This window comes from Oncorhynchus mykiss, chromosome 26, assembly GCF_057628025.1.
Source record: "Oncorhynchus mykiss isolate SJ-2025 chromosome 26, ASM5762802v1, whole genome shotgun sequence".
Taxonomy (NCBI): Eukaryota; Metazoa; Chordata; class Actinopteri; order Salmoniformes; family Salmonidae; genus Oncorhynchus; species Oncorhynchus mykiss.
In genome coordinates this window covers 46,392,501-46,404,706 of record NC_143047.1, presented here as the reverse complement: position 1 = coordinate 46,404,706, position 12,206 = coordinate 46,392,501, and the positions used below count along the sequence as shown (strand labels likewise).

Sequence of the window (12,206 nt, the reverse complement as noted above, 5' to 3'; positions counted from 1 at the left end):
CTTGTGTCCTAAAACACCACTACTGCCCTGACCTCTGGTCTTGTGTCCTAAAACACCACTACTGCCCCGACCTCTGGCCTTGTGTCCTAAAACGCCACTGCTGCCCCCACCTCTGGTCTTGTGTCCTAAAACACCACTACTGCCCTGACCTCTGGTCTTGTGTCCTAAAACGCCACTACTGCCCCGACCTCTGGTCTTGTGTCCTAAAACACCACTACTGCCCTGACCTCTGGTCTTGTGTCCTAAAACACCACTACTGCCCCGACCTCTGGCCTTGTGTCCTAAAACGCCACTGCTGCCCCCACCTCTGGTCTTGTGTCCTAAAACACCACTGGTGCCCCGACCTCTGGTCTTGTGTCCTAAAACGCCACTGCTGCCCTGACCTCTGGTCTTGTGTCCTAAAACACCACTACTGCCCCGACCTCTGGTCTTGTGTCCTAAAACACCACTACTGCCCCGACCTCTGGTCTTGCGTCCTAAAACACCACTGCTGCCCCCACCTCTGGTCTTGTGTCCTAAAACACCACTACTGCCCCGACCTCTGGTCTTGTGTCCTAAAACACCACTACTGCCCTGACCTCTGGCCTTGTGTCCTAAAACACCACTACTGCCCTGACCTCTGGTCTTGTGTCCTAAAACACCACTACTGCCCGACCTCTGGTCTTGTGTCCTAAAACACCACTACTGCCCGACCTCTGGTCTTGTGTCCTAAAACACCACTACTGCCCGACCTCTGGTCTTGTGTCCTAAAACACCACTGCTGCCCTGACCTCTGGTCTTGTGTCCTAAAACGCCACTACTGCCCCCACCTCTGGTCTTGTGTCCTAAAACGCCACTACTGCCCCCACCTCTGGTCTTGTGTCCTAAAACACCACTACTGCCCCCACCTCTGGTCTTGTGTCCTAAAACGCCACTGCTGCCCCCACCTCTGGCCTTGTGTCCTAAAACGCCACTACTGCCGCCACCTCTGGTCTTGTGTCCTAAAACACCACTGTTGCCCCCACCTCTGGTCTTGTGTCCTAAAACACCACTACTGCCCTGACCTCTGGTCTTGTGTCCTAAAACACCACTGATGCCGCCACCTCTGGTCTTGTGTCCTAAAACACCACTACTGCCCCCACCTCTGGTCTTGTGTCCTAAAACACCACTACTACCCCCCACCTCTGGCCTTGTGTCCTAAAACACCACTGTTGCCCCCACCTCTGGTCTTGTGTCCTAAAACACCACTACTGCCCCCACCTCTGGTCTTGTGTCCTAAAACACCACTACTGCCCTGACCTCTGGTCTTGTGTCCTAAAACACCACTACTGCCCTGACCTCTGGTCTTGTGTCCTAAAACACCACTACTGCCCCCACCTCTGGTATTGTGTCCTAAAACACCACTACTGCCCTGACCTCTGGTCTTGTGTCCTAAAACACCACTGCTACCCCCACCTCTGGTCTTGTGTCCTAAAACGCCACTGCTGCCCCCACCTCTGGTCTTGTGTCCTAAAACACCACTGTTGCCCCACCTCTGGTCTTGTGTCCTAAAACGCCACTACTGCCCCCACCTCTGGTCTTGTGTCCTAAAACACCACTACTGCCCCCACCTCTGGTCTTGTGTCCTAAAACACCACTACTGCCCCCACCTCTGGTCTTGTGTCCTAAAACACCACTACTACCCCCCACCTCTGGCCTTGTGTCCTAAAACACCACTGTTGCCCCCACCTCTGGTCTTGTGTCCTAAAACACCACTACTGCCCCCACCTCTGGTCTTGTGTCCTAAAACACCACTACTGCCCTGACCTCTGGTCTTGTGTCCTAAAACACCACTACTGCCCTGACCTCTGGTCTTGTGTCCTAAAACACCACTACTGCCCCCACCTCTGGTCTTGTGTCCTAAAACACCACTACTGCCCTGACCTCTGGTCTTGTGTCCTAAAACACCACTGCTACCCCCACCTCTGGTCTTGTGTCCTAAAACGCCACTGCTGCCCCCACCTCTGGTCTTGTGTCCTAAAACACCACTGTTGCCCCACCTCTGGTCTTGTGTCCTAAAACGCCACTACTACCCCACCTCTGGTCTTGTGTCCTAAAACACCACTACTGCCCCCACCTCTGGTCTTGTGTCCTAAAACACCACTACTGCCCTGACCTCTGGTCTTGTGTCCTAAAACACCACTGTTGCCCCCACCTCTGGTCTTGTGTCCATGTTCTCCTAAAAGCTCTGAGCTGTTTTCCGTGTCTCCTCAGATCTCCTACCTGGCCTACCTGTGTTTGTACAACTACATCATCCTGGTCAAGATGGAACGCTGGCCGTCCCTGCAGGAGTGGATCGTCATCTCTTACATCATCACTCTGGGAATGGAGAAAGTCAGACAGGTAACGTCTCAGACAGGTAACGTCTCAGACAGGTAACGTCTCACATCATCACAGTCAGACAGGTAACGTCTCAGACAGGTAACGTCTCAGACAGGTAACGTCTCACATCATCACAGTCAGACAGGTAACGTCTCAGACAGGTAACGTCTCAGACAGGTAACGTCTCAGACAGGTAACGTCTCACATCATCACAGTCAGACAGGTAACGTCTCAGACAGGTAACGTCTCAGACAGGTAACGTCTCAGACAGGTAACATCTCACATCATCACAGTCAGACAGGTAACGTCTCAGACAGGTAACGTCTCAGACAGGTATCGTCTCACATCATCACAGTCAGACAGGTAACGTCTCAGACAGGTAACGTCTCAGACAGGTAACGTCTCACATCATCACAGTCAGACAGGTAACGTCTCAGACAGGTAACGTCTCAGACAGGTAACGTCTCAGACAGGTAACGTCTCACATCATCACAGTCAGACAGGTAACGTCTCAGACAGGTAACATCTCAGACAGGTAACGTCTCAGACAGGTAACATCTCACATCATCACAGTCAGACAGGTAACGTCTCAGACAGGTAACGTCTCAGACAGGTATCGTCTCACATCATCACAGTCAGACAGGTAACGTCTCAGACAGGTAACGTCTCAGACAGGTAACGTCTCAGACAGGTAACGTCTCACATCATCACAGTCAGACAGGTAACGTCTCACATCATCACAGTTAGACAGGTAACGTCTCACATCATCACAGTTATACAGGTGACGTCTCAGACAGGTAACGTCTCACATTATCACAGTTATACAGGTAACGTCTCACATCATCACAGTTATACAGGTGACGTCTCAGACAGGTAACGTCTTACATCATCACAGTCAGACAGGTAACGTCTCACATCATCACAGTTATACAGGTGACGTCTCAGACAGGTAACGTCTCAGACAGGTAACGTCTTACATCATCACGTCTCAGACAGGTAACGTCTCACATCATCACAGTTAGACAGGTAACGTCTCACATCATCACAGTCAGACAGGTAACGTCTCACATCATCACAGTCAGACAGGTAACGTCTCAGACAGGTAACTTCTCACGTCATCACAGTTAGACAGATAACGTCTCAGACAGGTAACGTCTCACATCATCACAGTCAGACAGGTAACATCTCACATCATCACAGTCAGACAGGTAACATCTCACATCATCACAGTCAGACAGGTAACGTCTCACATCATCACAGTCAGACAGGTAATGTCTCAGACAGGTAACGTCTCACATCATCACAGTCAGACAGGTAACGTCTCAGACAGGTAACGTCTCACACCATCACAGTCAGACAGGTAACGTCTCACACCATCACAGTCAGACAGGTAACGTCTCAGACAGGTAACGTCTCAGACAGGTAACGTCTCAGACAGGTAACGTCTCAGACAGGTAACGTCTCACACCATCACCCTGCGACTGGAGATAATTAGAAAGGGAATGTCTAGAACAATTGAAGAAAGGTACAGTATCTGGGGTCCTCAAACTAAAAAAAGCCCGGGTTGAAGGCCTCCAGGGAAAATACGGGTCGATGTAGGGGTCTTACGCCCAGGCCCGATTTCTCAGTTCTGATCCTAGTCCGTCCCTGCTGTTGCTGCCCCAATACAGATCCTGATGTCAGAGCCGGGGAAGCTGAAGCAGAAGATCAATGTTTGGGCCGAAGAGTACTGGAACATCACAGACGCGGCGGCCATCTTTACCTTCCTCCTGGGCCTGATGCTGAGGCTGCAGAGCGAGCCCCTGTTGGGCATCGGACGGGTCATCTACTGCGTGGACATCATCTTCTGGTACATCAGGGTGCTCGACATCTTCGGGGTCAACAAGTACCTGGGACCCTACGTCATGATGATCGGGAAAATGGTGAGGCTTTGGTTTGGTTTTGACTGTCTTGGCTGGCTATTGTAATATGAAATGTGTGTGTATATATAGGTAAATGTGTATATATAGGTAAATGTGTGTATATATAGGTAAATGTGTGTATATAGGTAAATGTGTGTATATAGGTAAATGTGTATATATAGGTAAATGTGTGTATATAGGTAAATGTGTGTATATATAGGTAAATGTGTGTATATATAGGTAAATGTGTGTATATAGGTAAATGTGTGTATATATAGGTAAATGTGTGTATATATAGGTAAATGGGTGTATATATAGGTAAATGTGTGTATATATAGGTAAATGTGTGTATATAGGTAAATGTGTGTGTATATAGGTAAATGTGTGTATATATAGGTAAGTGTGTGTATATATAGGTAAATGTGTGTATATATAGGTAAATGTGTGTATATAGGTAAATGTGTGTATATAGGTAAATGTGTGTATATAGGTAAATGTGTGTATATAGGTAAATGTGTGTATATATAGGTAAATGTGTGTATATATAGGTAAATGTGTGTATATATAGGTAAATGTGTGTATATATAGGTAAATGTGTGTATATATAGGTAAATGTGTGTATATATAGGTAAATGTGTATATATATATAGGTAAATGTGTGTATAAATAGGTAAATGTGTGTATATATAGGTAAATGTGTGTATATAGGTAAATGTGTATATATAGGTAAATGTGTGTATATATAGGATAGGTAAATGTGTGTATATATAGGTAAATGTGTGTATATATAGGTAAATGTGTGTGTATATAGGTAAATGTGTGTATATATAGGTAAATGTGTGTATATATAGGTACATGTGTGTGTGTATATAGGTAAATGTTTGTGTATAAACAGGTAACTGTCAAAATAAAGGAAACGCCAACATAAAGTGTGTTTATAGGGGCGTTGGGTCACCACCAGTCAGAACAGCTTCAATGCACCTCCTCATAGATTCTACAAGTGTCTGGAACTCTCTATTGGAGGGATGAGACACAGTTCTATTGGAGGGATGAGGCACCATTCTATTGGAGGGATAAGACACCGTTCTATTGGAGGGATGAGGCACCATTCTATTGGAGGGATGAGGCACTATTCTATTGGAGGGATGAGGCACCATTCTATTGGAGGGATGAGGCACCATTCTATTGGAGGGATGAGGCACCATTCTATTGGAGGGATGAGGCACCATTCTATTGGAGGGATGAGACACCATTCTATTGGAGGGATGAGGCACCATTCTATTGGAGGGATGAGGCACCATTCTATTGGAGGGATGAGGCACCATTCTATTGGAGGGATGAGGCACCATTCTATTGGAGGGATGAGGCACCATTCTATTGGACGGATGAGACACCATTCTATTGGAGGGATGAGACACCATTCTATTGGAGGGATGAGGCACCGTTCTTCAACGAGAAATTCCATCGTTTGGTGTTTTGTTGGTGGTGAAAAAAAAGGAATAGATTTCCTCAGTCTGAATTGGCCCCAGATGACTGACGTGTTGTGTTCTATGTCCATGTTGTGTTCTATGTCCTCTAGATGACTGACATGTTGTGTTCTATGTCCTCTAGATGACTGACGTGTTGTGTTCTATGTCCTCTATATGACTGACGTGTTGTATTCTATCTCCTCTACATGACTGACATGTTGTGTTCTATGTCCTCTATATGACTGACGTGTTGTGTTCTATGTCCTCCAGATGACTGACATGTTGTGTTCTATGTCCTCTAGATGACTGACATGTTGTGTTCTATGTCCATGTTGTGTTCTATGTCCTCTAGATGACTGACATGTTGTGTTCTATGTCCTCAAGATGATTGACATGTTGTGTTCTCTGTCCTCTAGATGATTGACATGTTGTGTTCTATGTCCTCCAGATGACTGATATGTTGTGTTCTATGTCCTCCAGATGACTGACATGTTGTGTTCTATGTCCTCTAGATGACTGACATGTTGTGTTCTATGTTCTCTAGATGACTGACATGTTGTGTTCTATGTCCTCAAGATGATTGACATGTTGTGTTCTCTGTCCTCTAAAATGATTGACATGTTGTGTTCTATGTCCTCCAGATGACTGATATGTTGTGTTCTATGTCCTCCAGATGATGTCCATGTTGTGTTCTCTGTCCTACAGATGACTGACGTGTTGTGTTCTCTGTCCTCTAGATGATTGACATGTAGTGTTCTATGTCCTCTAGATGACTGACATGTTGTGTTCTATGTCCATGTTGTGTTCTATGTCCTCTAGATGATTGACATGTTGTGTTCTCTGTCCTCTAGATGATTGACATGTTGTGTTCTATGTCCATGTTGTGTTCTATTTCCTACAGATGACTGACGTGTTGTGTTCTCTGTCCTCTAGATGATTGACATGTTGTGTTCTATGTCCTCTAGATGACTGACATGTTGTGTTCTATGTCCTCTAGATGACTGACATGTTGTGTTCTATGTCCTCCAGATGACTGACATGTTGTGTTCTATGTCCTCTAGATGATTGACATGTTGTGTTCTATGTCCTCCAGATTACTGACATGTTGTGTTCTATGTCCTCTAGATGACTGACGTGTTGTGTTCTATGTCCTCTAGATGACTGACATGTTGGGTTCTATGTCCTCTAGATGACTGACATGTTGGGTTCTATGTCCTCTAGATGATTGACATGTTGTACTTCGTGGTGATCATGCTGGGTTCTATGTCCTCTAGATGATTGACATGTTGTACTTCGTGGTGATCATGTTGGGTTCTATGTCCTCTAGATGATTGACATGTTGTACTTCGTGGTGATCATGTTGTGTTCTATGTCCTCCAGATGATTGACATGTTGTACTTCGTGGTGATCATGTTGTGTTCTATGTCCTCTAGATGATTGACATGTTGTGTTCTATGTCCTCTAGATGATTGACATGTTGTACTTCGTGGTGATCATGCTGGTGGTGTTGATGAGTTTCGGCGTGGCGCGGCAGGCCATCCTGCACCCTGATGAGATCCCAACATGGCGTCTGGCCAGGAACATCTTCTACATGCCTTACTGGATGATCTATGGGGAAGTGTTCGCTGACTCCATAGACCGTAAGAGTAGCATTAATAGTAAGATTCTGTTTCCTGTTTCCTGGGCGGATGATCAATTCAATCCTAATCCCATGATGGTTGTGATGGTGGTGTGTTGTCTTAGTCTCAATCCCAGTGGAACAAACCTTGTGTTCTGGTCCTAATCTCTGTAGTCTCAATCCCAGTGGAACAAACCTGGTGTTCTGGTCCTAATCTCTGTAGTCTCAATCCCAGTGGAACAAACCTTGTGTTCTGGTCCTAATCTCTGTAGTCTCAATCCCAGTTGAACAAACCTGGTGTTCTGGTCCTAATCTCTGTAGTCTCAATCCCAGTGGAACAAACCTTGTGTTCTGGTCCTAATCTCTGTAGTCTCATTCCCAGTGGAACAAACCTTGTGTTCTGGTCCTAATCTCTGTAGTCTCAATCCCAGTGGAACAAACCTGGTGTTCTGATCCTAATCTCTGTAGTCTCAATCCCAGAGGAACAAACCTTGTGTTCTGGTCCTAATCTCTGTAGTCTCAATCCCAGTGGAACAAACCTGGTGTTCTGGTCCTAATCTCTGTAGTCTCAATCCCAGTGGAACAAACCTTGTGTTCTGGTCCTAATCTCTGTAGTCTCAATCCCAGTGGAACAAACCTGGTGTTCTGGTCCTAATCTCTGTAGTCTCAATCCCAGTGGAACAAACCTTGTGTTCTGGTCCTAATCTATGTAGTCTCAATCCCAGTGGAACAAACCTTGTGTTCTGGTCCTAATCTCTGTAGTCTCATTCCCAGTGGAACAAACCTTGTGTTCTGGTCCTAATCTCTGTAGTCTCAATCCCAGTGGAACAAACCTGGTGTTCTGATCCTAATCTCTGTAGTCTCAATCCCAGAGGAACAAACCTTGTGTTCTGGTCCTAATCTCTGTAGTCTCAATCCCAGTGGAACAAACCTGGTGTTCTGGTCCTAATCTCTGTAGTCTCATTCCCAGTGGAACAAACCTGGTGTTCTGGTCCTAATCTCTGTAGTCTCAATCCCAGTGGAACAAACCTTGTGTTCTGGTCCTAATCTCTGTAGTCTCAATCCCAGTGGAACAAACCTGGTGTTCTGGTCCTAATCTCTGTAGTCTCAATCCCAGTGGAACAAACCTTGTGTTCTGGTCCTAATCTCTGTAGTCTCAATCCCAGTGGAACAAACCTGGTGTTCTGGTCCTAATCTCTGTAGTCTCAATCCCAGTGGAACAAACCTTGTGTTCTGGTCCTAATCTATGTAGTCTCAATCCCAGTGTAACAAACCTGGTGTTCTGGTCCTAATCTCTGTAGTCTCAATCCCAGTGGAACAAACCTTGTGTTCTGGTCCTAATCTCTGTAGTCTCATTCCCAGTGGAACAAACCTGGTGTTCTGGTCCTAATCTCTGTAGTCTCAATCCCAGTGGAACAAACCTGGTGTTCTGATCCTAATCTCTGTAGTCTCAATCCCAGAGGAACAAACCTTGTGTTCTGGTCCTAATCTCTGTAGTCTCAATCCCAGTGGAACAAACCTTGTGTTCTGGTCCTAATCTCTGTAGTCTCAATCCCAGTGGAACAAACCTGGTGTTCTGGTCCTAATCTCTGTAGTCTCATTCTCAGTTGAACAAACCTTGTGTTCTGGTCTGGTCTGGTCTGGTCGTGTGTGTGTGTGTGTGTGTGTGTGTGTGTGTGTGTGTGTGTGTGTGTGTGTGTGTGTGTGTGTGTGGTCCTTTACTTCCTCTGCTGGTTGACTAACCCAATAACACTCAATTTAATTCATAGTGATATAACCTTGGTCACTAACCCATTAACACTCAATTTAATTCATAGTGATATAACCTTGGTCACTAACCCATTAACACTCAATTTAATTCATAGTGATATAACCTTGGTCACTAACACAATAACAATCAATTTCATTCCTAGTGATATAACCTTGGTCACTAACACAATAACAATCAATTTCATTCCTAGTGATATAACCTTGGTCACTAACACAATAACAATCAATTTAATTCATAGTGATATAACCTTGGTCACTAACCCAATAACACTCAATTTAATTCATAGTGATATAACCTTGGTCACTAACACAATAACACTCAATTTAATTCATAGTGATATAATCTTGGTCACTAACACAATAACAATCAATTTCATTCCTAGTGATATAACCTTGGTCACTAACCCAATAACACTCAATTTAATTCCTAGTGATATAACCTTGGTCACTAACCCAATAACACTCAATTTAATTCATAGTGATATAACCTTGGTCACTAACCCAATAACACTCAATTTCATTCCTAGTGATATAACCTTGGTCACTAACACAATAACACTCAATTTAATTCATAGTGATATAACCTTGGTCACTAACCCAATAATAGTATAATATAACCCGTGTCACACTATAATAATATCCACAATCCAGATACAGTCACGTATTGGTTTAGTAACACAGACTCCAGATGTTAACGACTTGATGTAACTCTACATATGTCTATATGTCTATATGATGTCTATAACAGTGTGTTGGAGACAGTGTGTTGGTGGCAGTGTGTTGGTGACAGTGTGTTGGTGACAGTGTGTTGGTGACAGTGTGTTGGTGACAGGTGACAGTGTGTTGGTGACATGTGACAGTGTGTTGGTGACAGTGTGTTGGTGACAGTGTGTTGGAGACAGTGTGTTGGTGACAGTGTGTTGGTGACAGTGTGTTGGTGACAGTGTGTTGGTGACAGTGTGTTGGTGACAGGTGACAGTGTGTTGGTGACATGTGACAGTGTGTTGGTGACAGTGTGTTGGAGACAGGTGACAGTGTGTTGGTGACAGTGTGTTGGAGACAGGTGACAGTGTGTTGGTGACAGTGTGTTGGAGACAGGTGACAGTGTGTTGGTGACATGTGACAGTGTGTTGGTGACAGTGTGTTGGAGACAGGTGACAGTGTGTTGGTGACAGTGTGTTGGAGACAGGTGACAGTGTGTTGGTGACAGTGTGTTGGTGACAGGTGACAGTGTGTTGGTGACATGTGACAGTGTGTTGGTGACAGTGTGTTGGAGACAGGTGACAGTGTGTTGGTGACATGTGACAGTGTGTTGGTGACAGTGTGTTGGTGACAGTGTGTTGGAGACAGGTGACAGTGTGTTGGTGACAGTGTGTTGGAGACAGGTGACAGTGTGTTGGTGACAGTGTGTTGGAGACAGGTGACAGTGTGTTGGTGACAGTGTGTTGGAGACAGGTGACAGTGTGTTGGTGACAGTGTGTTGGAGACAGGTGACAGTGTGTTGGTGACAGTGTGTTGGAGACAGGTGACAGTGTGTTGGTGACAGTGTGTTGGTGACAGTGTGTTGGAGACAGGTGACAGTGTGTTGGTGACAGTGTGTTGGTGACAGTGTGTTGGAGACAGGTGACAGTGTGTTGGTGACAGTGTGTTGGTGACAGTGTGTTGGAGACAGGTGACAGTGTGTTGGTGACAGTGTGTTGGAGACAGGTGACAGTGTGTTGGTGACAGTGTGTTGGAGACAGGTGACAGTGTGTTGGTGACAGTGTGTTGGAGACAGGTGACAGTGTGTTGGTGACAGTGTGTTGGAGACAGGTGACAGTGTGTTGGTGACAGTGTGTTGGAGACAGGTGACAGTGTGTTGGTGACAGTGTGTTGGAGACAGGTGACAGTGTGTTGGTGACAGTGTGTTGGAGACAGGTGACAGTGTGTTGGAGACAGGTGACAGTGTGTTGGTGACAGTGTGTTGGAGACAGGTGACAGTGTGTTGGTGACAGTGTGTTGGAGACAGGTGACAGTGTGTTGGTGACAGTGTGTTGGAGACAGGTGACAGTGTGTTGGAGACAGGTGACAGTGTGTTGGTGACATGTGACAGTGTGTTGGTGACAGTGTGTTGGAGACAGGTGACCAACGATACATATTGATATTGATTTATCCTTAATAAGTGATCCCACTAACAAGAAAGTGTGTTTTTTCTCTTAACAAATGGAAAAGGATTGGTCCTCTTTTTTCCCGTGATCATCTGCCTGCTAGAGATACTGTGTTGTATTCCAAAGTGCACCCTATTCCCTATGTAGTGCACTCTTTTTGACCAGAGGCAATGAGGGAATAGGGTGCCTCTTTGGGATGATGTCACTGCTTCAGATAGTAAGAGGTGTTGTGGTTTTAGTCTCTGCCCAGAGGAAGACAAACCAGTCCCGCATGGAAGAGTCTAATCACATTTTCATAACTGTACAATCCATGCAACCCATTATAAAACTCTATAGACCCAACAACATCATCCAGAGATCAGACACCAATCCATTATAAAACTCTATAGACGATATAGACACAACAACATCATCCAGAGATCAGACACCAATCCATTATAAAACTCTATAGACCCAACAACATCATCCAGAGATCAGACACCAATCCATTATAAAACTCTATAGACACAACAACATCATCCAGAGATCAGACACCAATCCATTATAAAACGCTATAGACGGTATAGACACAACAACATCATCCAGAGATCAGACACCAATCCATTATAAAACTCTATAGACACAACAACATCATCCAGAGTTCAGACACCAATCCATTATAAAACTCTATAGACACAACAACATCATCCAGAGATCAGACACCAATCCATTATAAAACGCTATAGACACAACAACATCATCCAGAGATCAGACACCAATCCATTATAAAACTCTATAGACACAACAACATCATCCAGAGATCAGACACCAATCCATTATAAAACGCTATAGACGGTATAGACACAACAACATCATCCAGAGATCAGACACCAATCCATTATAAAACTCTATAGACACAACAACATCATCCAGAGATCAGACACCAATCCATTATAAAACTCTATAGACACAACAACATCAT

The 12,206-nt window shown here is 45.0% G+C and overlaps 1 protein-coding gene across 1 annotated transcript in view; it reads left to right on the top strand.

The window, feature by feature from the left end:
- The window catches only part of LOC110500983 (transient receptor potential cation channel subfamily M member 1), a 95,385-nt gene that overhangs the window by 68,600 nt on the left and 14,579 nt on the right, over positions 1 to 12,206 (top strand). Inside the window, exons 29-31 of the mRNA XM_090221658.1 lie at positions 2,233 to 2,361; positions 4,011 to 4,262; positions 7,176 to 7,350. Of these exons, the coding sequence (XP_090077784.1) occupies positions 2,233 to 2,361; positions 4,011 to 4,262; positions 7,176 to 7,350 (556 nt within the window). The remainder of the gene's footprint in view (positions 1 to 2,232; positions 2,362 to 4,010; positions 4,263 to 7,175; positions 7,351 to 12,206) is intronic.